This window comes from Anarrhichthys ocellatus, unplaced genomic scaffold (assembly GCF_004355925.1).
Source record: "Anarrhichthys ocellatus isolate YVR2014 unplaced genomic scaffold, GSC_Weel_1.0 scaffold12, whole genome shotgun sequence".
NCBI lineage: Eukaryota > Metazoa > Chordata > Actinopteri > Perciformes > Anarhichadidae > Anarrhichthys > Anarrhichthys ocellatus.
This window is the reverse complement of record NW_022280042.1, coordinates 8,835,186-8,858,123: the sequence shown is the minus strand read 5'-3', so window position 1 is coordinate 8,858,123 and position 22,938 is coordinate 8,835,186. Positions and strand designations below refer to the sequence as shown.

Here is a 22,938-nt window from a genome sequence, read left to right as displayed (position 1 = left end):
AACAAAAAGCCATTTTGCAAGGTGTCCTGACATTTACCGGGCTCATTCACCGGCTTTGTGCCCGTTAGAATGTGGACAGGAAGCTCTTTCAGCTGCACTTCAATGGACACCTGCCAATCAAACAAAACAAGGAGGGAATGTTTAGTCCTTCGAAGAGGAACATTAACATCAACGTAGCAGAAATTCTTCTTTACCTGTAAAACAAGAACCTGTTTGTCTCCAAATGGCACCACACAAGACCTGTACAAAAACACATTTTACTTTGTACGTTTTGAATGCATATGTTTCTATTTTATATTGATAATTCGTATTAATTAATTTTGTAGTATTTGCTTCTTTCTCTTTTCTTTTACTGTGTTTATTGTTAAACACCTTTGGTCAGCATGTAAAGGCTCTCATACTTTGCAAAAAAACCCTTTTCTGATTCTGAAATAGTTTAAGATCTGTAGAACATTATAAATCCTCCGACTGTCAGATCAGATAGCTCAGGGTTATAGAAAACTATTTGGGAGTCCAAAGGTTGTGGGTTCTATTCTGAGGAGTTTTGTCATCCAGCGTCCAAAGAAGAAGTCAAATACACAAAGAAACAGTTGTGTATCAGCAGACAGCTTGTTGTGGTAGCGCAGTGGTTAGGACGCGTTGTGGTTTCAATCCTTATAAATCCAGTGAATTTTGAGCTCTGACATCCAATGACGACGTCAAATACGTGAAGAGAAAGATTTGGACTCGTAGCGTAGGGGGAACTTTTCCTGGCGTAGTGAGGACACCAGTGTCTAAGAACGTTGCTTAAGGAACTCCCTCAAAATATAGTCTAGTCATGACCTTTAACACTAGCTGCGTATTTGCTGCTTATTGCATCTGAGGAATCACCCTCAAAATATTATAAATATCAGTTCATGCATTGTGTGAGCTGCTTGGGCTCTTATCATTTTGAAGCACATTATATAAAACATTTGTGTCGTGTCTTTTAAAAAGTATACAACATGGCAGTGACATAATTATTATATATGTTATATGAACAGAAGGAATGTTACAGCCTGTTTCAGTGAACTACTGTTTTACAACTGTGAACCAACCCTTTCATCTCTAAAGCTACAAATCTATTTCAACATCATGTTCTACTTCTGTCTCCTGCAGCTTGTTGGGATGGTGGGACATGATCTGAAAACTCGGTTCCTGATGAATAACGGTAAAGAAAATGTTATTTGTACATGACACACAGCTGCACTCTGCAGTGCAACATGAAGCCACTGATGTGATTTAAAGTTGTTTGCCGCCATCTTGTGGCCTCATTGGGTATTACATCTATAATTCATACTTCAAAGTGATATAAGACGGGTTAAAAGGCCTGAGGTTGTGTGTTCAAACCCTATGTGGCGCAGGAGGTTTGCTCACGACACGAAAGGCGCCCGTGTCGGGTTCAAGTCCTCCTCGGCACCAGCGGATGTGCAACCATAAATAAAACAGCTGCGTAAACAGAACGAATAGCAACCTCCAAGTGGGTTTTTACAAACATATTTGGTGCATAACGGTCACAATAAACATGTCGGTGTGACATGAGGGAGCCCAGCGCGCTCGGTGCCGCTCTACAACTCCTTCAGCGACGTCCATCGCTTCATAGAAACACTGGGATCAGCTCTCACTGCCAGCAGCCGATGAACGAGGATCCACGACTCATGTTAGATAATAAACCTGTGATGATGATGTTTAGAAATATGTCCGTGTCCTTGTTTCAGTAGCTCATGTAAAGCTCTTTATTTCAGATTTAGGACTGTTTGAGTTCACTAACATCCCAGTACTTCCTCAAAGTGTCTCAGTATTCAATATTCTTCAGCTTGTTGCATCCTAACTGGAGCGTGTTAGTTCTGGAATCAAAGTATGCAGGTTTATAGTCAACATGAAGCAGTGAGGAAAGAAAGTCATCTTTAATTCAGTGTGTTTTTAATAAAATGTTTCAGTCATTTAGTCCATCACAGTAACAAAAGTGTCAGGATTAAGTGAAAAGTGCCACGGTGACGTCATTTAAACAAACAAGGGTGCTACACTATGCCGTGTATAACTGTGAAATCTTCCCAAAAAAACAATAATCCTTAAATGTTTTCTCCCCTTAAATCCAGAAGATCAAATGTAAAAGAAAGTGCCAACATTAGTAAACGGGACATAACAACTTGAGTGAGTTCAGAGATTTGTACAAAGTGCAACAGGAACAGATCCCTTTCAGGGCGTTAAACTACTTTAAAGTGTTAATATGCACAGCTTTTATGGTGAGACAATTTTGTAAACGCAGTCAGACATATTTAAATTTGGTCACATTTAAAATTCAATCATATAGAATTATACAATAATATAGAATTAGCACACTTAATAGTTAGCTTTGTACACAAATACGTACTTTAGACCAAATGTGGCCAAACTAACAGGAACCGATTCATTTTTAGCAGCATCAGTGGCGCTTGTTGCCAGAGGGAAAAACACCTGATTAGTTAAAAAATGTCATTTAAAATAAATGTATAAATACATACAGTATTGTATAGTTGTATAGTAACTGGCAGCCCTCTTTAGCAGGTTAGTATAACTAGTACCCCACAGCCAGTGGTTTATTGCACGAGGGCAGCAGGGAACAACTCCCTCTTGGCACGGACCAAACTCAGAGTGTCGAGCTGTCGGTAAAATCAGACCCGACATGCAAACACTCGCACAACCCGTCTTCTCCGAAGAGATTCTGCATAGAATTGAATAGATGACAGGTCAGTTGTGGCCCTTTTGGATAACGTTAAACTATTCTATGCAGGATTTAAGGTTTCAGTTACTTTTTGGTCAAACCCATTCAAATGTCCCCGAGGAAAAGGGTCACGTTGAGGTGCAGTGAGTCACCCCAGCCAGCGGGGTTTCCACTGCACTACTGCACCATTCATCCACTCATCAGTAGCAGCCGTCTCTCCAGTTGCTGTCACGCAGGGCACTGAGGGTGGACAAGCTCTTTGGAGGAGTCAGTAAACTGAGGAAAACAATAAAGGAATGGTCAAATCTAAAGTCAGCCTGGTAAGACAGATAAGGATATTTACTCATTTGACAATCTTAATAGGAACGCAAACAATAACTTATATTTAGTCCAGTAGTAAAAGGGTTTACCTTCGTGATGGTTGGCCCACCTTGCTCCGGGGGGTGGAGCTTTGGGTGCTAACAAAGGAGGCGGGGCGGGGCAGGCTGCTGCGGGGCGTGTTTGTGGTGGAAGCAGGAGTCTTACTGAGCATAGGGATGCCTCTGACGCCCCCGTTACTTCCCCCGCCGCCAATATTCAGACACTGGAGGCTGGTGAGGGTCGGCACGGAGGCAGAGCCCTTGATGGTGGGACTGACGTAGGCGGTGGCCTTCAGTGGTTGCCGTGATAATGAGGAGAAGTTCCCGACGCTCTGGACCCTGTTCTGCAGCTGGCCTGGGGAGGGGACTGGAGACGGGTGGGGATAAAAGATGAAATTAGATCCTTTTGCTGCATGTGTATTTCACAATAAAGGTGAATAAGAAAAACACTTCAACTCACTGGAGGACTGCAGTCGAGCCAGCCCACTGGACGAATCAAAACTCTGGCTGTTACGAAGCAAACAAGGGGAAGCACTAGGATTGGTTGGATTGGGCACACTAGGCATGCTGGGAGCTCTGACAAGGTTAGGCATGCTCCTTCGCAGCTTATCTGACAGAGACAGACAAACAAACGTCTATGAATGAAGTTAAACAACGCAGTAGGGCAGATTGTAATACAATAGACCTGATTACTGTCCTAAAAGCCTTAACAATAAACCACTATACTGTATTGGCTGTCGGTCATGCCCGTTCCTTTATTACGTCCCTTAAAACGGCACATAAAGCTGGCCGTGATCTCCTTCATCGTAACAACAGGTTCCAGCCCCCTCAGTCAGATATACACTCCTAATCCTAATCCCATCAAACTCTCTCACGCCAGTCTGAGGGCTTAAAGCGGTTGTACAAGAGGCTTAGACAGAGTTATTATTAAGTGGTAAGGACATCAGTGGGGGTGATTAGAGAGGAAAGGCCGGCTGGATTGTGAAAATGAAAGAAAATTACGAGAACCAACATTTAAAAAGGTAATGAAATAATAGGTTTAAATTAGATGTGTTTAAAGTTGGATTGATGTTAACTAAGAAATTCTAAATGTTTGTGAGGTTAAGTTCTTTTTGAATTTAGTGAAAGACGTAGACTTACTCTCATATTCGGCTGGATGCCGTGATGAAGTTGCCCCCAATACAATACGCCATACACATGTTTGCAAATACAGACATAAATGTTTCACGTACAAAAGATATAAACACAGATATCACCGATTAGTTCCATTGACAGACAGATATTGCAAAGTTAGCATGTTTCTACTTCACTTTCACAACACCAAAAATTTAAGTGAGACTCAGAAGAAATTGAATTTTGAGAGGAAAGTTTGACCATTGTTGATTTTGATCCGTCTCCTGCAAGTCCCTCAACTTCATGGACTCGCGATACTAAAATACCTGAGTGTATTAAGTGTATTTTTGGGTGGCAGTAGTCGGTCTCTTTTTAGCTCGGTGTTGGTCTCCTCCATCGCCTAAGGAGAAATATCTGGCTCTTCCGCTGCCAAATGCTACATCAGATAGTCGCCAATTGGTTTTGTGACTTTGGTGCAGGGCAGGTGGTGTACAGTAGGTGTATCAGATCTTTTCTCACCTGATCCTGGTCTGAAGCCATGCTGCTCGACTGCGCAGAGGCTGCCCAGTCCCAGTCCCAGTGGCTGGAGCTGAGGCTGAAAGGCGAACCCAGCGGACGGGTACGGCGGTGTGGAGGGGGTGGAAGGTGGGGTGGACAGGGAACTGGTGCTTCTTCGCCAGTCTCGGATGCTGGAGAAGGTGTGGGAGTGCGGCAGGCGGGTGAGGCGCGGCTGCGGCGGGGGAAGGAGGCCGTAGTCTTCGTCGTCCTCGTCTTCCTCGTCCAGGTCGGGGCCGGCACTGAGCTGGAAGGTGAAGCTCTGGCTGCGGCGGTTGGCCAGGATGGACGACGTGCTGGCGTAGTCCTGTCTTAGACCTGGGAGAGCGAGACATGAGGTACAGCGTGCAACACACACAAGGACAGGACACACACACACACACACACACACAAACACACAATCATCACCTTCTGGGGTTAATGAAGCTGAAGTAGCGATGAGCTCTGAGATCTGGTGCCATATGTTAAAATATTAGAAAGGAGGGAACAGGAGAGACAGATGGACAGCAGAAGAAGACAGTTGGTACACACAGAAACAACTACAACACACTGAAATAACAGCAAATAAAACATGAAATCCATCACCAAATCACTTCGTGCAACTGAGTTTATCTTCAACATATCCCTAAATATACTCCCTCTCTGCCCCCACAGTTTGGATACCATTGAAATGAAAGACCAATACAACAATTTGGGGTTTTAATTAAACAATTTCTCATAGCAGGAGCTGTTCTGGGGACAGAAATGCAGTCAGTAGGCAGAGCCAAACTACTGCACTGCTTCGTGTTGCGTGTCCCTTGAATCGAAGCCGAGTCAACAACTTACTCTCCTCCTGCAGTCGGGCCATGACCTGGACGTCGGTGAGGTCTTGCAGTTTGTATCCCAGAGTGATGGAGTCGTCCTCCAGCCATGAAGCACCGAGGTCACCGTCCATGGATGACTGGGGACTGAGGGCGGAGCGCCGGAGGCTGTGGCCTTTAAAAACAAGAATTAAACCAGCGTAAGAAAACTGTTTGATTCATGCCACTTCTCCCCCGCTCGCTTCCGACAGAGTTAAACAAATGAGAGCGTCACTGCAGCTCAACGACGCTCAGCTTTGGAAGCTCAGTGATGAGAAAAGCTCTCGAGTGTCATCTACATAAAGATGAAGGATCCAAACTAATGGAGGCCGATACTTGGCTCTGAGAATTAGAGTCTATTAAGCACCAGTGAGGCAGAAATACTATCAGAGAGGTTATACCAACCTCTCCCCGGTTAATGATATTCCTCATATCTGCACACTGTGCTGTCGGAAATAATCCTTCCCATCATTCTTATTACTTTTGTCACATTTTGCTCTTATGTGGAGATGTTTTCTGCACCCTTTCTGGGTCATCTTCCACCCAAAATTGACATCTTTTCTTCACTGTATTGGTAGTTCACTGGAACTACTGAAATGGTCCTCAGACTTACGTTGTATTGGGGTAAGGGCCAAAAAGAGAGCATTTCCAGAAAACACTTGTATGAATGAATACATGAAATTGTATGTGTTGTAAAATATCCTCATTATCTTTTTCCATCACCAATAATGCACAAAAGGCTGCGGCACAGTTTGATTTCTGCAGCTGAAACATATTCTCAGACTTCCATGAGAACGCAGCTGAAATGATATGTAGAGAGCTTGTGGCTGACCCACTTCTACACCTGCAGTCATGTGATTACAATAACGCATTCAGTTTGATGTTCAGTGTGTAGAGGAGAAGCAGCACTGAGGCTTACTGTGGTTGGCAGTGAGGAACGTGGGAGTTCTCTCAGATACGGGGGAGAGATCCTTCCCTACAGGGCTCAGGGTCCGATGGAGGACCGGGTGGAGCGGGGAGGAGAGGGACGGAGCTAAAGGGAGGGAGGACAAAGAGAGAAATTTCAGTTCAATAATACGAATATTTGTCGGAGCTGCTCTAGAGCCAAAAGTCCTGAGTTACCATGTCGTTCAGACGACTGGGGAGTGGAGCAGGGTTTGGCTGAAGGGGAAGAACTGATGGGGCACACTCCGGCCACTCGCCTCAGAGGAGGGCCAGGGGGGGAGGTGGGAGAGGGGCTGGACAGGGAGCTCCGCCACCTGGAGACTGAGGAGGAGAAACAAGCAGAGGGGACATTCATACATACATACATACATACATATAAAAAACAGCTGCAGCTCTTAACTGTAAAAAGTTGACTGGCAGTCGCACAGACAGTAGCTTTGGCTTTTCTCCAAAAGCATTAAAGTAGAAATGAATGCTGAGGTGCTTATCAACGAGAAATTTATCATTTTATGTTTATTTTTTACTTTTATCTTCTTTTTTATGTCGAGATAAAGTTTGACTACGCTCAGTACAAACCTGTCTAGTTCAACATCGTGTAAACAACAGACGCCTCGAGTTTAATCTAAATTAAAACGCAACATTGGTCCTAAAAAAGTTGCCTTGAGAAGTCTCCAGAACATATTCCCTGTTTTGTTTCTCGTTTAATCAGATTTTACTTTTGCATCTCAAGTGTGCCTCTCAGCATTGAGACTACACTTCCCATACACCACCTTGCTTCTCCTCACACAGAAACTGTCTCAGTTAAAGCAGTAGAGCACATTCCTGGCAGAATGTGGTTGCATAAGACCAAATGTTCTTTTCCTCGGAAAGGAACGATTTGTCAAAATTAAGACAACAATATGTAGACCTTTGAAAAAGGCATTTAAAAGCCTCATGATGCACGTGTCTGAATATGTTTTCTTTCATGATGGAGCAAGTCATTAGAAGTGAGGGTGCAGCACAATTTAGAAAAGCACTATTTTGTCTCTCACACATTAAATGTATTCTGTTTTTTATTCAAACACTTCCAAAGATGCAGACGACATTCATTCTTCACATCCTTATCAGTCACCGGTATCGGACTAACTCCTTTATCCAGAAGATGAAAGACAATTCCTGAGATAAAGCCCTCTCACCTCCAAACAACAACAACAACACACACACACAGGAAGAGAGGGCAGTACTGTGCAGCGGTTACCTCACCAGCACTGTGACTGTCACCAACTGCTCTATTCAACAGCTCCACACGTGCTCAGCACAAAAGGACAAAGCAGTATTGAACTCAACAGAGCCGCTCACACACTGCAGCTGTACCTGGTGCTGAGTGACACACACACACACACACACACACACACACACGTTACTATTCTTAGATGGAGAGAGGAAACTTCAGCTGGCTTGAAGCACCTGTGATGTGAATATCTTGGGAATAAAGATGCATAAAGAAGGATGTGCGGCTCTTATTAAAGCGTGTTAGAGGATGCAGGACGAGGATTTCTCTCTGCTACCTGTCGATGTGAATAGAAGACACGAAAAGAGGGGGGGGCATTCCTTTCATGTAAACGGTTTCCATGGTAACGGCTCTCCCTTTCTCTCTCACTGTGGAGAGTGGAGAGAGAGAGACACACAGCAGCAGGGCCGAGCTGGTGGGGAGATCGGAGCGGTGCACAGAGCGGTTAGCATGTAGCATGCCGCCTCACCGCCTCTGGTGCAACCAGCTGCAACTCGGCAGGATAATAAGATAATTCTATAATATTATTGTCTTTAAGTGGATGAAATCATTTAGAAGATATTGTGATACACGATTACGTCGTCTCAATTGATAACAACTCAGATGTCTCAAATAGTCAGTTAAACCAAACCTGTGTCTTAATCTGGTTTCTCTATTTATGTGCATTCATGTGACATATCATTCCATACAGAGCTCTAATGTCAACCATCCAACATCGTTGGGATGAGCCGAGAGCCAGACCCGATCCACATCAGTGCTGGACCTCATCAGTAAACGTGGGAGCTTTTATGAACTGTCCACTGACCGATGCAACAAAGAGAGCGGTGCAGCACAAACGCATTTCGAAAAGACTCCAGACGTTGTTTTGAAAGTGTTGCCTCACACCAGCGCACCCCCGCAGCACCATCTCCTCTCATCAGAGGCCTCAGGCTGCCTGTTCAGCCTCCACACACACACACACACACACACACACTCTCTGGAGCCTCCGCAGTGACTCATCACTCACACCAGGATCTTCTTCAACAGGCCAACTCCTGGATCTGGAGCTCAGCAGCCGCACTTCTGCTCCCTCTTCTTCTGTGGTGCATGATATTATGAAATGATGCCTGTGACCATGTGGACACGTGGGTCAGGTGACCCGGGCCTGATCTGCTTAATGCTACAAGAAGTGGACAGATTAGAGTGTGGAAGGTCTACTGTCCTGCTGAGGCGCATTAGTCTCAGTGAAGTGATGAAGGAGGTATATTTAGATCTAGTCGCTTCTTATACATTCAACACATTTCTGACTGTTCTGACATTTTATCACCCAAATGCATTTAATTTAATTTAACATTTAATACTCTCCTGATGCATTTCTTTTTCAAGGAAAAGTGATGAATGTGGAGCTCGAAACACCCGGAGACTGAACTCCAGCTGAACTCCAGAGAGGTTTTCCTGCATCGTTCATTAGACGGAGAGAAACTCCTCCACCCTTCGAACACCCCCGCTCTCAGCACACAGCCGTGTGTTGATGCACAATAACTTCTAATTCAACACCCTGTGAGAACAGTCTCTCGCACTGTCGGCTCTTTTGCTGCACAAACAGTGTGGGGGTCTCGTACCTTGTTCCAGGCGGAGGGACAGCGATCTTCTGGCGGCCTCCACCTCTGATTTGGGACAGTCCAGAGCCTGCCGGCACCACTGCAGGGGTGTGAGGGAGTCGTCTCGGGACTCTCTGTCTTTTGATGACACATACAACCTGGAGAGACACACAGATTGAAATGCTTCAAATAAAAAAGGAGATAAAGGAGTTTGGAGAATCATTGGTGAGCAAGAGTGTGCAGCCATGCTATCAGCTGTGATCTCTTTGATGCCAACATGTGGGTGTTCATGCTTTCCATGCTAATCAGCCCTAAACGAGGGCCTTATCGGCAAGCTCTTTATAAAAGCAGGGCTGCATTACTGTGAGCAGATTAATCAGCCGCTTAGATTATGAGGAAGAGGAGCGGATCAGATATAAACTGGCAGCCCTGAACTCTCTCCTCCACGTTTTTGCTCTGCGGGCAACACGGAGTGAGATGAATTATAGATTACAACCTTCAGTGGCATCAGCTGAGACACAAACACACCTCCGCTACTATTCCTAGACATGCCTGCAATGTGAATATGCCAAATAAAGGATGAATCAGAATGTGCTGCAGTGCAGAATCAGTCCCTCTCTTTACTCTTCAAAGATCTCCTCACTAATACACATGGGGTGGGCAACATATTAGAAACACTGGATATACACAATATATCACTGGATATATACAGCAATGTTTGCAGTGCATAGCTGATTAACTTGTAATTTGAATCGATCATTGGGTTTTAAATATTATTATGAATATCTTTGATTGAATACATTCAAGTTTCTTCATTGTTGGACTCAAAAACTAGGTCATTTGAAGTTGCCACTTCTAAACAGAACCTTATTGATTCAGTGAAAAGCGAATTTAATGGGAACTAATGAAAAGAACTGTTGGTTAAACTCAGCTGTTCCAGTTGGTTTATTTGCATGAGATGGTCAGTCAGGTCACCCTGCAGGTTGCAACATCATGAGCGAAACTTCAGTTCCTGATTTGGTGTCTTTGCAACAACATCAAATGTTTGCGTCAGTGGAAGAAGACAATAAATGACGTTATAGGGTCTTTCTGCAGAAGACATTTAAGCTCAACAATCACACCATCTCATGGAATGTGTGGTCTTAAAGTACTGTTAGGGTTCGAGTCCCTGTGTGGCAGTGAGGTAGAGCAAGGCACCAATGATAAACACATCATTTCATGCACAGAGGGAGAATGGCAGCTTAGTGCAGCCTGATAACAAGTGGCATCTCCTCTCAGCTAATTCACTTCCAACGTGTGTGTGTGTGCGTGTGTCTTTGTGCAGCAGGAGGCTGGACCGGCTGGTGCGTCCAGACACAATGAGGAAATCAGGCGTAATTAACAGGAGGAGCATCGCAATCACACATGCACGCTGGAGCCATGACTGAAAGCTATAAAGCAACACATGGTTGCACATTTAAATAGTTACCATGTTTCATCAGACTCGTCTGAGCAGCACAGAGAATCAAAATCCAAAAGTTCCAGCTCATCCAGAACCGACGGCTCGGATCCGTCCTCCTCCTCCGCTCCATCCCCGCCCGAGTGGAAATAGTCGAACGGCTCCTCCGGGGGCGAGAATGACCCCAAGGACGACTGACACATTGGCCGCGGGCTGGGGAGACGGTATCCCTCGGCGCTGCCGAGCATGCATGCCGAGGTTGGAGACAGCCCGTGCGGGCCGCCCGAGCAGCTACTCGCCCGGGTCCGCAGCTGCTCGTTCTGCCGCTCCAGTTTCCGGACCAGCTCCTGCAGCTTCTTCACCTCCAACTCGGCGTTCAGGGTGTTGCTGTTGCAGTCCACCTCTGCCATCATGGCGTGGTTCAGCACCGCTGCCTCCATTGGACCAGAACAGCACAAAACCCGCAGTTAAAGGCGCTACCTCGCCTCCAACCTTAGTGAGAGACGGAGGACAGGTAGGGCCGAGCTGCTGCTGCGCTCATCCCCCTCACACTGACTCCTATTCCGGTTGAAGTCTGGTGCGCCTGTCTGGACTCCACCCCTCCACCACACCCCCCAGCCTCCGCCTCCCTCACCCACTCCAGGTAGACATCGCACCTGTCAATATTAATTAGCATATAATGTCTATAACAGGACATGTGCAGGATTTGTATCTTACACTGTAAACTTACACCGTTTAACACATTCTCCAATCCTTCTTCCAAGATGTTTTTTTTTTTTTTTGTTTCTAGCAGATGCAGTGCACCGAGCATTGTTCCTCATTCATCAGATCCATTACATTAATAACCTAATTGCTCTGAACAGATACTTATATTAGCATAATGAGCCGCAGAAGCGCGCATGCTCAACATCTGCATCTGGCGACATCTGGTGGCTGAAGCTGGTTATGACATGATGCAAACCTGCAGGTACGGAAAAGTTCATCACTGAATCAACTGATTAGAAATCTAATAGATCATTTTAAGCGTTAACTAATAATTCAATTTAAATAAATCAAGTACAAATGCCAAACATTTGCACTTGTATTATAAGTCTAAAGTCATGAACAAAGTTAAATGCTGACACAAGAAAACATCTAAAAGTTACACTCAAGTAATCACAAGCAAAGGAAACATGTACTTCTATATGAAAAAAACTGTTTAATATATTGACAAACATATTCATCTTGTTCCTTGACCCACACTTCCATCTGGTGGCTGAAGAGGCTCACTGCAGCTTGTTGAGTCGGGGCTGCGTACTGAAGAATGGCGGCCTGTTCTCTCTTTGAGCGTGTTCTTCCAACACCTTAAATAACCTGACGTGACGGGGCTTCTAGGAAACACTGACACCAGACGTCAGCCTGAATGTTTCATGTTCGAGTTCAGGGGAGGCGATCTGCTTCCTCAGCGCTTCTTCCAGGTGAATTTCTTTCGCGATCCCTCCTGGCCCGGCTTCTTCCTCTCCCTCACTCTGGGGTCAGGGGTCAGCAGACCAGCTGGAGGTCCAAGTTGAGGAACAAGAGACGAATGGAAACACGATTGAGACAATATCATTGATTGAGACAATGTGTTCAACATCTGAGATTTGACTGGTTGGCTTTATTAATGAGCGATTTCTGTTGAAAAACAGAGTTCACCAACGTGGATTTATTAAAACAATGACAACGCTGAGACCCACCTTGTCTCATGGTCTCCACCTCCCCCTCAGACAGGAAGCTGAGCAGGGCCCGGGACACGGCGAGCCGCAGCGCCCCCGCCTGGCTGGACCGCCCGCCGCCGCTCACGGTGCACTCCAGGTCGAAGCGTCCCAGCATGCCCATGAACTGAAGCGGGAACATCAGCTGCTCTCTGAGAGCGGGAGGAAAAGAGGAAAAGGGGAAAATGACCAGGAGATCAAAAAGAAAGTGAACGGCAGAGCAGGAGTGTGTGCTATTTAACAGATAGTGGGATCAACGGCGGGGGCTTAGCTCATTTAATGTCTGGTTGGGTGACTTTTTAGACAAGCAGAGAGGATCCCAGCACTGTGAAGAGCTTTCTTTAACAATCTCACCACCACATATTACAGAGGGACTTCTGACTCAGCAGGAAAAGGATAAGGTTGTGGTTGTGTGTGTGTGTGTGTGTGTGTTCTGGATGGCGTCTCAGGCTGAATGGCCTATGGCTGCTGACAAAGTCAATTGTCACCTCTCTGCTCCAATTACAGCTCGTCCTCACACTGCGTGACAACACCGGCTCTGGACATCCACGCACACACGAACACGCACTCACTCAACTGTGTAATTAACTAGAAGGAGATAAATAAAAAGCGAGGCGATGCTGTGAAGAGTGGAAAAGCTGCTTTTTAATTTTTTTTGAAGGGGAGGACATCACGTCTTGCATTTTAAAGAATCTACGAACGAGGCAGCAGAGAGCCTGCCATGTGGGAAACACTCACACAGCTCTCCTACCTGTCTTGTAGTACGGGGAAGTAGTGCAGGTAATCTTTGCTGTTGATGGTGATGCGTCCGGAGCCGCAGTCTCCAAGAACCACAGAGGAGGTGGACGTCTTCCTCCGACCTGAGAGGAGCAACACGCCTTTATCTCCAGTTTCAACAAAGGGAGCAACTGATTCAAAAGTCAAATGTGCTTAGTTGGACATGTATGGAGACATTTGTCAGTGTATCTACCGTCTGCCGTGCTGAAGGCCACGCCCCTTTCATCTCGCTCCAGCGTCGGCACCATTTGCTTCCTGGACAGGGACTCCAGTGTCCGGCGGTGCCGCAGGACAAAGTCCTCCTCTGTGGCGCAGTAGGGCATGGACAGCAGGCGCTCCATCAGCTGGATGAAGCGATTGTACTGAGGAGAGCAAAATAAAAGGTGTTTAGTGAAACTCAAGAGAAGCGGTGGAGTCAAACGATGGGAGGAGAAATGAGACTCCTTACATCATGAGAGGAGATGGTCTCAACCAGCAGCACTTCCAGTTCCTCCTTTGTGAGCCACCTGCTTGTGCCCAGAGAGCTGATGGAGACAGAAAACACTGACGGTATGTTTCAGGAGCCGTTCACCTCCCTCCTATCTGAAGGGTTCCTCTACTTACATCTGCTTGGTGTCCTTGGAGAAGAGTCCCTTGGTTCTCAGACGATCTTGGTGCTTCTCTATCTTCAGGGTTTTGCCGTACAATTCCTGTAAAATGCATCAGACACACATTCAGGATGACACATTCCTACACACACACGTCACTAAACGATAGATTCCCGCATTCCTGGTGAGTTTCACATTGAATAGGGGGCGCACACGAGGAGAACTTTCCTCTTCCTCAGAGCAGCAGCCATGCAGGGCGAGCTAGCCACCCGTCAGCTGGCCCACAGCCTTGTCTAAATTGGCATCGGCCCCGGTGGGAACCTTTCATGTGTGGCCCTTTCTGCTGGGTCAGTCAGATTCAGGACTAGCATATGAGAGGGAAATCAGACTGTATTTACAGGTTTATCAGGACACGATTCTGTTGTGCTGTACAAAATATAAAAGTTTATTTCCCATTAGATGTTTAACTTCATCTCAAAAGAATGGAAAAAATAGATTATTTGAATTCACATTTATTCTGATTTCTGCAGTATTAGAACCTTTTTTGGCCAATTAATTATGACACTAAATTAATTTATGTTTTTTTATAGACTTATAAATATACGTCACAGTTTGTGGACTGAAGTGACCGACCCGTGTCTGTATTTGGCCTGAAGCAGAGCTGGAAAGAAAATCAAAAGCACCAAACTAAATAAATGACGGGACAGTTTGGGGGCTCACTCGTCATTAGATCACTCTCATTGGGAATAACCCGGGGGGGACGGAGGGAGGGAGGGTGGGCATGCCGGTCACGTCCCCGAGGCAGGGACCCCCACCTCAGCCCCCAGTGCCTGGGTGAGAACTCATTTCCCCGTCAATTATTCACCAGATGTTTGTTTAATTCCTTCTTGATAGAGTGTGCCTAATCCGCTGCCACTCCGACCAGCGACAGAGGGGCACCGGAGGAGCAGGCAGGAGGGGGGGGGGGCAGAAACAACATCAAGCAAAAACCAATTTTCTTTGCAAAAAAAAAAAAAAAAAAGGGGAAAGAAAAAAGGGGGGGGGGGGGGGGTAAGGGCTTTGCGTTACACGTTTGCAAACAGCGGGAACAACAGTAGCGAGGAATAATTCGCATGGATTGGCTGGATGAAAGAGGAGAGGGCCAGTATCTGGATACATTTAAGTCGAGGTTGTTACAGAGACAGACAGCTAGAGCTCCACTCTCTCTATTCAGTGAGTCTTTATATGCACGGCAACACCTCCAAGTTCAAGGCTTTAGCTGTGAGAGGATGGAGCTCTCTGGTGTATTTATCTGCTCCTGGATGTGCTGCATTTATTGGATATGCACGGGGTTAAAGGGAAGAGGGGGGGGGAAGGTGTGTGTCCAGGTTCCCTGGGGTTGAGGCCATAAAGGGCTCAGTGGAGCAGTGAGTGGGTTAATGTGCCACGCTGGCTGAGCCCAACAATAGCCAGAGGAGAGCAGCCGACCGGGTAGGCTACTTTACACGCCACTGCCCCCTCCTGGAAGCACGCCTGACGTGTGTGTGTGTGTGTGTGTGTGTGTGTGTGTGTGTGTGTGTGTGTGTGTGTGTGTGTGGTGAAATGGACACAAGAGGGGAAGGAAGGAAACAGGAAGAGGAAAGGTGGAAGAAAACACAAGTGTAAAAGGGAGTGATTGAGCCTGCAATCAAGCAAACCTGCAGAATGAGCTCTCAGACATGTCTGACATACCTATTTAATCCAACAGCAGGGGGTGCAGATTGTGGCTGCAGGGCACAATGGTGTGTGTGCGTGTGTGTGTAAGACGTGAGAGCTTGGGACTAATATTCAGAGATCACACCCCGCTCTGTGTTTTAGATACAGACACACGCCTCTCATCTGTGAAACGTCTTTGAACAAGGTCAGCATCACAGTCGAGCGTGTAACAACAAAAGGTGGAGGAAGAGGAGGAGGTCTGCTGAGATGTGAGGAGCAGTGTGAATGGTGCAGCAGCTCCCCCTTCTCCCCCTCGGCCTCCCCCCCAAAATCCCCATGGAGGAGTCCTTCCCCGTGGCGGGACAAAGCCTGACAAGCCAGATGCGCCTCAAACAGGATTTTGATCCCGGACACATTGTTTCATTTCCACCATCTCACACAACACACGATGCATGTTGTTCATCTATGGGAGCTCAGCGTCTTATGTTTTGTCATTTATACGTTCAAATGACTAAATTAAACATCCTTTAATGTTCTCATCACAGTGTTGGATTTGGAGCCCCCTGTTGGTTCTTTCTGTTTTTAAAAAAAGGACAAAAGACATTTTTTCAATCAAAAAAACTATTTATGATCTTACAAATACGCCCCTTTTTCTCCCAGCTGCCCGTGTTCTCTCTTTCACCCTTCTTTCCATTTATCTACCTTCAGCTCTCTGGAGCTCAGGTATAGGCAGGTATTCCTTTAAAGCGGACTCCCTCCCTCTCACCGTCCTCTATTCTCCCACCTCTCTCTCACCCCGGCTCTATTCAGCTGTAGCTCTCCATGTGGAAAAGAGGATCCGACGTTGCCGTTCCTCGGGGACAGCGCAGCCCTCTCTGAACTCACTCCGTCTGAATAGGATATGACCCGAGGGTGCGGGGGGGGAAAGAACTAGGGACTCGGCCTGGATGAAGATTTACCTCCACCTCACATAAAAACCTGACAGTGCTGCTCTGTGCTTCAGCTCCTGCCTGCAGTACTCACATGCATGAGGGAGAAGTAGGACTGTTTGCCGGTGTAAAACAGGAAGTGGAACGGCCGCCCGTCTGCACCCCACTGGACAGCTTCAAAGACAAGACAGGAAACCAGTTCACACAAAACACACAATTATGTAGACGTTCAGAATGTCACAGATGACATACCTCTCTGCCTCGGGAAGATTTCCTCTGGATGCTGGAAAGGAAATTAGAGATTTGGTGTGAAGTCAATAAAATGTCTTTATGTGCAGAACGAAACGTTGATAGATATAAGTTAAAATCTAAGAATGTACAGCCTTTAAACTTAAATGTCTTTGTGACCCACTCAGACGTACCTTCATGAGGGGCTGGGCTTTCTTCTCGAACAGGCCGGAGGGGAACAGGTACGCTATACTCCTCTGTTGGTGAGAGGAAGGAAACAAAGGAATAAATAACAGGAGAAGAAAATGGCAGTTTGAGAGACGCGTCGATGGCAGAACGCCGACATGTCCGAACAACGGAGGTCACACCAACGGATGACAGTGGAAGCGACGAGAGGAGGCGCAAGCTGCTTGCGGGTTCACAAAAAGGCGAGCGTGATGTGTGTGTGTGTGTGACTGGAGAGTTAGAGGAGAAAACTAGCAGAAAAAGGCACAAGTTTCTGGCCCAGTTGACAGTGAGCAGAGGACACTGTGGACATCCAACAGTTCACTCCAAGTTCATCCTCTGCTCTGTGTGTGTGTCCGTGTGATTAGCAGGGCTACAGATGGCACTGGAAATGTGTGTGTGAGAGAAGAGAGGGAGACAGAAAGTGCGTTGGCCCCGCCACACTCATCAAGACAGTCTGTTCATCTCTTCCCTTCCTCCGTCTCTCCGCTCCTCTTCCTCTCTGTCGGTTCAATTAGTGAGGCAGCAGGTGCTGCACGGAGGGAACAGGTTGCTGCCTTTAAGGTTGTCAAAACGACAGAAAGCAGGAAGAAAAGGGCCGGTCGAGATGTGTGTGTGTGTGTGTGTGTGTGTAAAGGTGTGAGAGACAGCAAGAGAAGTTAAAGAGTAAAAAGAAGAGGAAAAGGGAAAGACAGGCAGAGAGAAGCGGGGAACAGATGAAGACACATCTGTGTGTCCCCTCAGCCTCAGCACAATATGCCAGAGACCCCCGAGGGGAGACAACGGAATGACAGAGGAGGAACGAGTCCAACCGGCACCGGGAAAACACCGAGCAACGCCGCGTCGCAGGAGTCCAGTGTTACAGATACGAAGGACACGGTGAAATCAATCCTGTTGTGTGTTTAACAAGCCGGGTGAACAAATCTAAACGCTCCGTCACGACAACACAAAGTGAGATACAAAGCTTCACCAGGCCAGGAGACAAAAAAAATAAAATTTATTTTATTTATTTATTTATATATATATATATATATATATATATATATATATATATATATTCTTTCGTCTCTAAACAAACACTAAATTATTTGAATTACTGACAATTGATTTTCTTTTCATCGACTAATGAAATAATACAAATCAATTGTTTTTAGCACGAATGTAATTATTTTGGGGTGAAGGGAAAATCACTACGGACATTTTAAAAACTATTTTCTGACATTTTAATGACGAAACGATTCATTATTAAATGTAAATAATCAACTGACTAATGTCAGTCTGTAGTTGCAGCGATCATTCACATGTTGCTCTGAGAGATTATTATGAGTCACTGTCCACTTAGCTGTGGACCAACGTTTGCTTTAATTCGTTTACTTTACAGAATGTCTGGAAAACGTCCATTTCCACAGTCCGTGCTGAAGTTATAATTGTTTCACTACTCGTGTTAACGGAAGCTGACTGGAGGCCGAATCTTGGCTCAAAGTAATAGTTGGGTATTAGCAGTTATGTTAAGATATATATATACATTTTTTTCTTCATTAAATGAATGGCTCTTTATGGGTCTGTGGCCAGTGTTCATATCTCCCCGTGCCGGTAAACATCCTTTGGATTTCTCAGGGTCTTTGTCAGCGTCACATCTGAGGAGTCTGGACTCTAAACGGGGCGGAGGGTTTCATCCGGTCCCTCTCTCCTCTCCAGTCCTCCCTGATGTTCCCCTTTCCCTCCACACATCCAGGTTCGGGCTGCTAGCCGTCGCTTCGGCTTTCACAGCCTGGAGCCAACAGCTCTCTTCATTACGTGTGAGGGGCACTGGGGACTGGGTGAGGGGACAGTGGGAAATCAAGCTAAATGGTTGCATCAGTGAGGGCTGATGTATTGCCAGAATCTGGAATAAGCATGTGTGTGAAGGCGTTGCTAATATCCCCGATGCAGCGGATTAGCCAGAGGTGGCTACACCTGCCTGATGCTAACGATGATGACGATGTGAAGAGACCACACCGCTTTAAACTCTCCAGCAACTTAATCAATGTTTAAAATGCTTTGTGGCTTTTAAACTCCGGCTCATGACGATGAATGCTGATGAGCTATCTGACACCAAGAGGGATGTAAAAAGACTTCTGAGACGTCTGTGAAACACACTCCTGCCTGTAAACACACAGCAGCTCTTTCTCAGGACAATAAGGCAGCAAAATGATAGAACAGATGGCCTCTGTCACACTTTGGCTCGGCTCGAATTCAAAAGTGGCAGCTACAAATCTTGTTCTTTACGCGACCATAAAAGCAGAATATCTATCCTACTCTGTCACTCAGCTACCAGCCTGTCAGGTCCTACAACAGCAGTAAAACATTTCTCTTTTAAAAAGGCTTAAACAGCTGCTCACAGTAGTTTCTACCAAATGTTACACAAACAGGAGGAAGTAGCACAACTGGTGGGGCCTATTGTCAGTGGAGGATTAATCCACATTCGGTGTTCTAGTGAGTATTTCCAGCAGCAGGATGGTGTGTGTGTGTGTGTGTGTGTGTGTGTGTGTGTGTGTGTGTGTGTGTGTGTGTGTGTGTGTGTGGGGGACGAAGTCAAAATAAACTCCTGTGTGTGTGTTCATGGTGCTAATAAAGGAACATGTCACCCACTGCAACAGGCTCATTGGTGTGTTTTTAACATATAAACAGAATTTGCACTTCCTACCATAACATATTAAGAGAAGCTGCAACAAAGTGATTATTGAATGATGATTAAATCATGTGAGCAAATACAACTTTATTAAATATGGACATGAGAGAAGAATGAATGAACTTCTATAATATTAGTAACTGTGGAGCCTGTACTACACACCCAGGGTGTCTCTTGGTTACCTGGCTTAACACCCGTGAGGGTGTTTGCAGCATATGAACAATCACAAACAAGCCTGGTGCCAGAGGATATTTTACAAACAAAGAGAAAACTATAATATTAGACAAACACAAAAAAGGTAAACGCATACTCCAGGCTGAAAGTTCAAACTGACAAATGAGAGAAGGGCAGCTGGACACATAAAAGGCCAACTGTGTGAATATAAATGAACAGGTTTATACCATCACTGCTTCATCTCATCACTGCTTCATCTCGGGCACGATACATCCGACTACAGTTATGTTTGTGTATTTAATAATCCCAAATCCTGCTTCGTATTCCGGGGCCCAGCAGTCCTTGATATAATATATATTGATATTAGCTTGATACACATGCTTACAAAACATCTGTCCATTCCCAGAAACATGTGTCCTATATTCTCCTTCATTAAGGAATTATTAACCAAATCACAACACATGTATGTCAGAAACTGAGATTATTCTGTTAACTGAGTTTCATAAGATCTGTAATAAAAGCAGTGCTTAATTGTGAGCCCCTGTGGGAACATGACAGACACGCACAGAGAGAGCACCTGCATGTCAGCAGTACAGCTCACTTACATCTATGTCCTCCTGGCTGAAGTTCTCGGGATCCTCTCCCATCATGTTAGCCAGGTGACGTTTCCCGATGTTAAACTCCTCCACCTGCTTCTGGATGAACTCCATCGTGAACTTCTCTGGCCCTGCAGCCGCCAGGTTCTTTCTCTGGAGGGCAGAGCTCACACATATCCGCCTGCCGAGGACCTGAGAACGAGGAAAAGGGCAGTTATTATGCTACATGTACCGTTAGCCAAAGGATGCTAACATAATGCTAGCTCAAGGGCGTCAGTGTTTGTCCATTTCAGTCTATTTCTACGACTTCCCGTCGGATTTATTAACACAACTTGTTACTTCAGCAAAGATAAAATCGCACTTCACCTGCCGACTTAACTGCGACGTGACCGTGTTTAAGCTCGAGCTGCAATTTCCACATTTTCCTAAAATCGATCCCACGGTTCGGACACAGGACGCCGCCATGTTGTCTGATCTTGATGACGTCGGAGGCGGATGTTGGGGCACGTCATAAACAAGTGCCGTGAATTATAAAATACAAATTAAAACAAATATTCAGAAAATATAGCCAGAAATTGCCAAACAATATTTGCTATAAACCTAGTTAGAGATTCCTTATTTTATTATTATCTCAGAAATATATAAAAAATACAAATTAAAACAATTAGTCAGAAAATACAGCTAGAAATGGCCAAACAATCATTATATAATTAACGTTTCTTTTTTCTTATTTTTGCTCCATTAAAACTGTTATTCATTATGTCAGAAATGTAAATTAATATGTGACATCGGCTGCTAATAATATTTGCATATGTTCTTTATTAAGAATAAAAAAGACCAACACCAAACCCTGAGCCTTCATGAACATTACTTATGTATACATGTAGAGCATAGTGTTTCAAAAGACATTGTGTGTTTTATATAACAATGTGGGAAAATATAAAGATAAAAAACCACCAGAAATGTAAAGATGTATTCAAGTGAAATGACAATGTTTATAAAACATCTTTAGAACAATACATGAACAGAAATAGCAGAAACAATGAAGAAGAGAATGAACTGGATAATCCAAGCCACATTACAGCAGACCACACTTAATCTGCCTAAAATGACAAATGAGCCAAGTGACAATGTGTAAAGAACAGAGAATTTTAAAACAATTGAGTATTGTGATGTATTTGTTGCTTCAATTACAGTTTTTTTTATCAGTCCACATCACTTCACAATGTCAAACTCATTGAAACCGTGTGTTCTTCAGCAAGATCATGGAAATTCAAAACATGCTGACCACATGTTGCAGCTAAAAGCAAAATCTGCAGTGATCCAGCACACTAAAGCCTTAAACTACTTACAATTTGTCTGTATTCAGGTTAAAAAATATACTTAATTCACCCGTCACTTTCACTTCTTTACCATCAGAAATTTGCAAAATATAGATTATTCAACAAAACTATGTTGACTGACACCACCAAATCAGTCTGTCATGCGAGTCACAAGCAAGTCCCACCAACACACAACTGTGTGAAACCACTTTGACCCCAGAGATCCAATAACATTGCACTTGTAAGGCTCTGCCCTGTCCGGTTTAATGCGAACTGCATGTGAGCACCATCTGTCTTCCGTGTAAAAACACTGACAATAGCAGGGGTACTGTAAGTGTCACGCCACTGGATTTAAAGCAGCCGATCCACATGAGTTATCAGAAATAACACAATGAAAAATGCTCAGTCACCGTCTGCCAAACACGCTGGCAAGGCTACACATAAAACAGATTGTTTTGCATATGTGGTGCAGTCGGTGCAGGGCAGTGCAGAGATGGATTAACACAACATTTTGTGTGGATTTCTTGGATAAATGAGCTCAAGCTGCCACCTTCGCCAAACTTCTCTTCATTCCTCCGTGGAACGGTTGAGGGCTGTTCATACCTCAAAGTACAACATATCTTCTGTACGACCACATGTTTCCCATTCGTGATGTTGCAGCAGAAGATCAGGTGATTTCTTTTTGTTTACAATTACATATATGTTTGCCAATTATAATGCATGCAAATAACCTTCCTTTGGTTAATCATAACTTGAGGAGAAGCTCCTGTTGTTGTGGCTTCTTTCCCTCTCAGTGTGTGTGTGTGTGTGTGTGTGTGTGTTTTGGCACAGTAGTATGCTGTGTTTACAGATCAATGCTGTGTGTCTTCACTTAGATTACTTTGATAGAGTTGGAACAGGAACACGGAGAGATTAATCAAAGTGAAGGGGCACTGACTCCCGGCCCGTGCCAGTCGATATGGCCGCGTGGTTAATTTGCCCCAAGGAGGGCTGTCGTCAGGCAGATGATAAACAGTGTTTGCCCCGTTTTTTAGCCACAAGCGCGCTGCTCACTAAGAAAAATAGTTTCGACCCACGCTCTCTAATTTACAGTGGGGGGTGAGAGGTGGCACATTAATCATCCTTCTGCTGTGGCCCGTCCCTGACAGGCGAGCCACCGTGGGTGGATTGGGTGGAGATGTTCGTTTGGTGAGCTCACTGT

At 45.2% G+C, this 22,938-nt stretch overlaps 2 protein-coding genes and 1 long non-coding RNA gene across 6 annotated transcripts; 1 reads left to right on the top strand and 2 right to left on the bottom strand.

Annotated features, from left to right (window-relative positions):
- The first annotated feature begins 1,209 nt into the window (after window positions 1-1,209).
- Window positions 1,210-10,013, top strand: LOC116385952 (uncharacterized). Its single transcript, XR_004212920.1, has 3 exons — window positions 1,210-5,749; window positions 8,495-9,043; window positions 9,169-10,013. It is a non-coding gene; the product is annotated as an uncharacterized LOC116385952 (long non-coding RNA).
- Window positions 1,925-11,409, bottom strand: LOC116385949 (SLAIN motif-containing protein 1-like). 4 transcript variants are annotated; one of them, XR_004212919.1, is made up of 11 exons: window positions 10,852-11,409; window positions 9,405-9,541; window positions 6,711-6,854; window positions 6,508-6,621; window positions 5,575-5,724; window positions 4,714-5,067; window positions 4,222-4,233; window positions 3,542-3,691; window positions 3,133-3,448; window positions 2,811-2,998; window positions 1,925-2,722 (listed from the first exon to the last, which is right to left on the bottom strand). XR_004212919.1 is itself a non-coding variant. In XM_031851786.1 (10 exons), the coding sequence occupies exons 1-10, from the start codon at window positions 11,259-11,261 to the stop codon at window positions 2,923-2,925; spliced, it is 1,791 nt and encodes a 596-aa protein (XP_031707646.1). In that variant the 5' UTR covers window positions 11,262-11,409; the 3' UTR covers window positions 1,925-2,922. The 4 variants fall into 4 exon arrangements, 3 of the variants coding, with proteins under 3 accessions (XP_031707646.1, XP_031707644.1, XP_031707645.1); XM_031851786.1 differs by lacking the exon at window positions 4,222-4,233 and adding an exon at window positions 5,158-5,200 and having other exon boundaries at window positions 1,925-2,998; window positions 3,542-3,588; XM_031851784.1 differs by having other exon boundaries at window positions 1,925-2,998.
- Window positions 11,410-11,503: 94 nt separating this feature from the next.
- On the bottom strand, window positions 11,504-20,904 carry mrps9 (mitochondrial ribosomal protein S9). The gene is made up of 11 exons (XM_031851787.1): window positions 20,782-20,904; window positions 20,425-20,607; window positions 16,944-17,006; window positions 16,774-16,804; window positions 16,616-16,695; window positions 13,935-14,020; window positions 13,780-13,855; window positions 13,525-13,693; window positions 13,306-13,414; window positions 12,537-12,706; window positions 11,504-12,354 (listed from the first exon to the last, which is right to left on the bottom strand). The coding sequence occupies exons 1-11, from the start codon at window positions 20,878-20,880 to the stop codon at window positions 12,263-12,265; spliced, it is 1,158 nt and encodes a 385-aa protein (XP_031707647.1). The 5' UTR covers window positions 20,881-20,904; the 3' UTR covers window positions 11,504-12,262.
- Window positions 20,905-22,938: the final 2,034 nt, after the last annotated feature.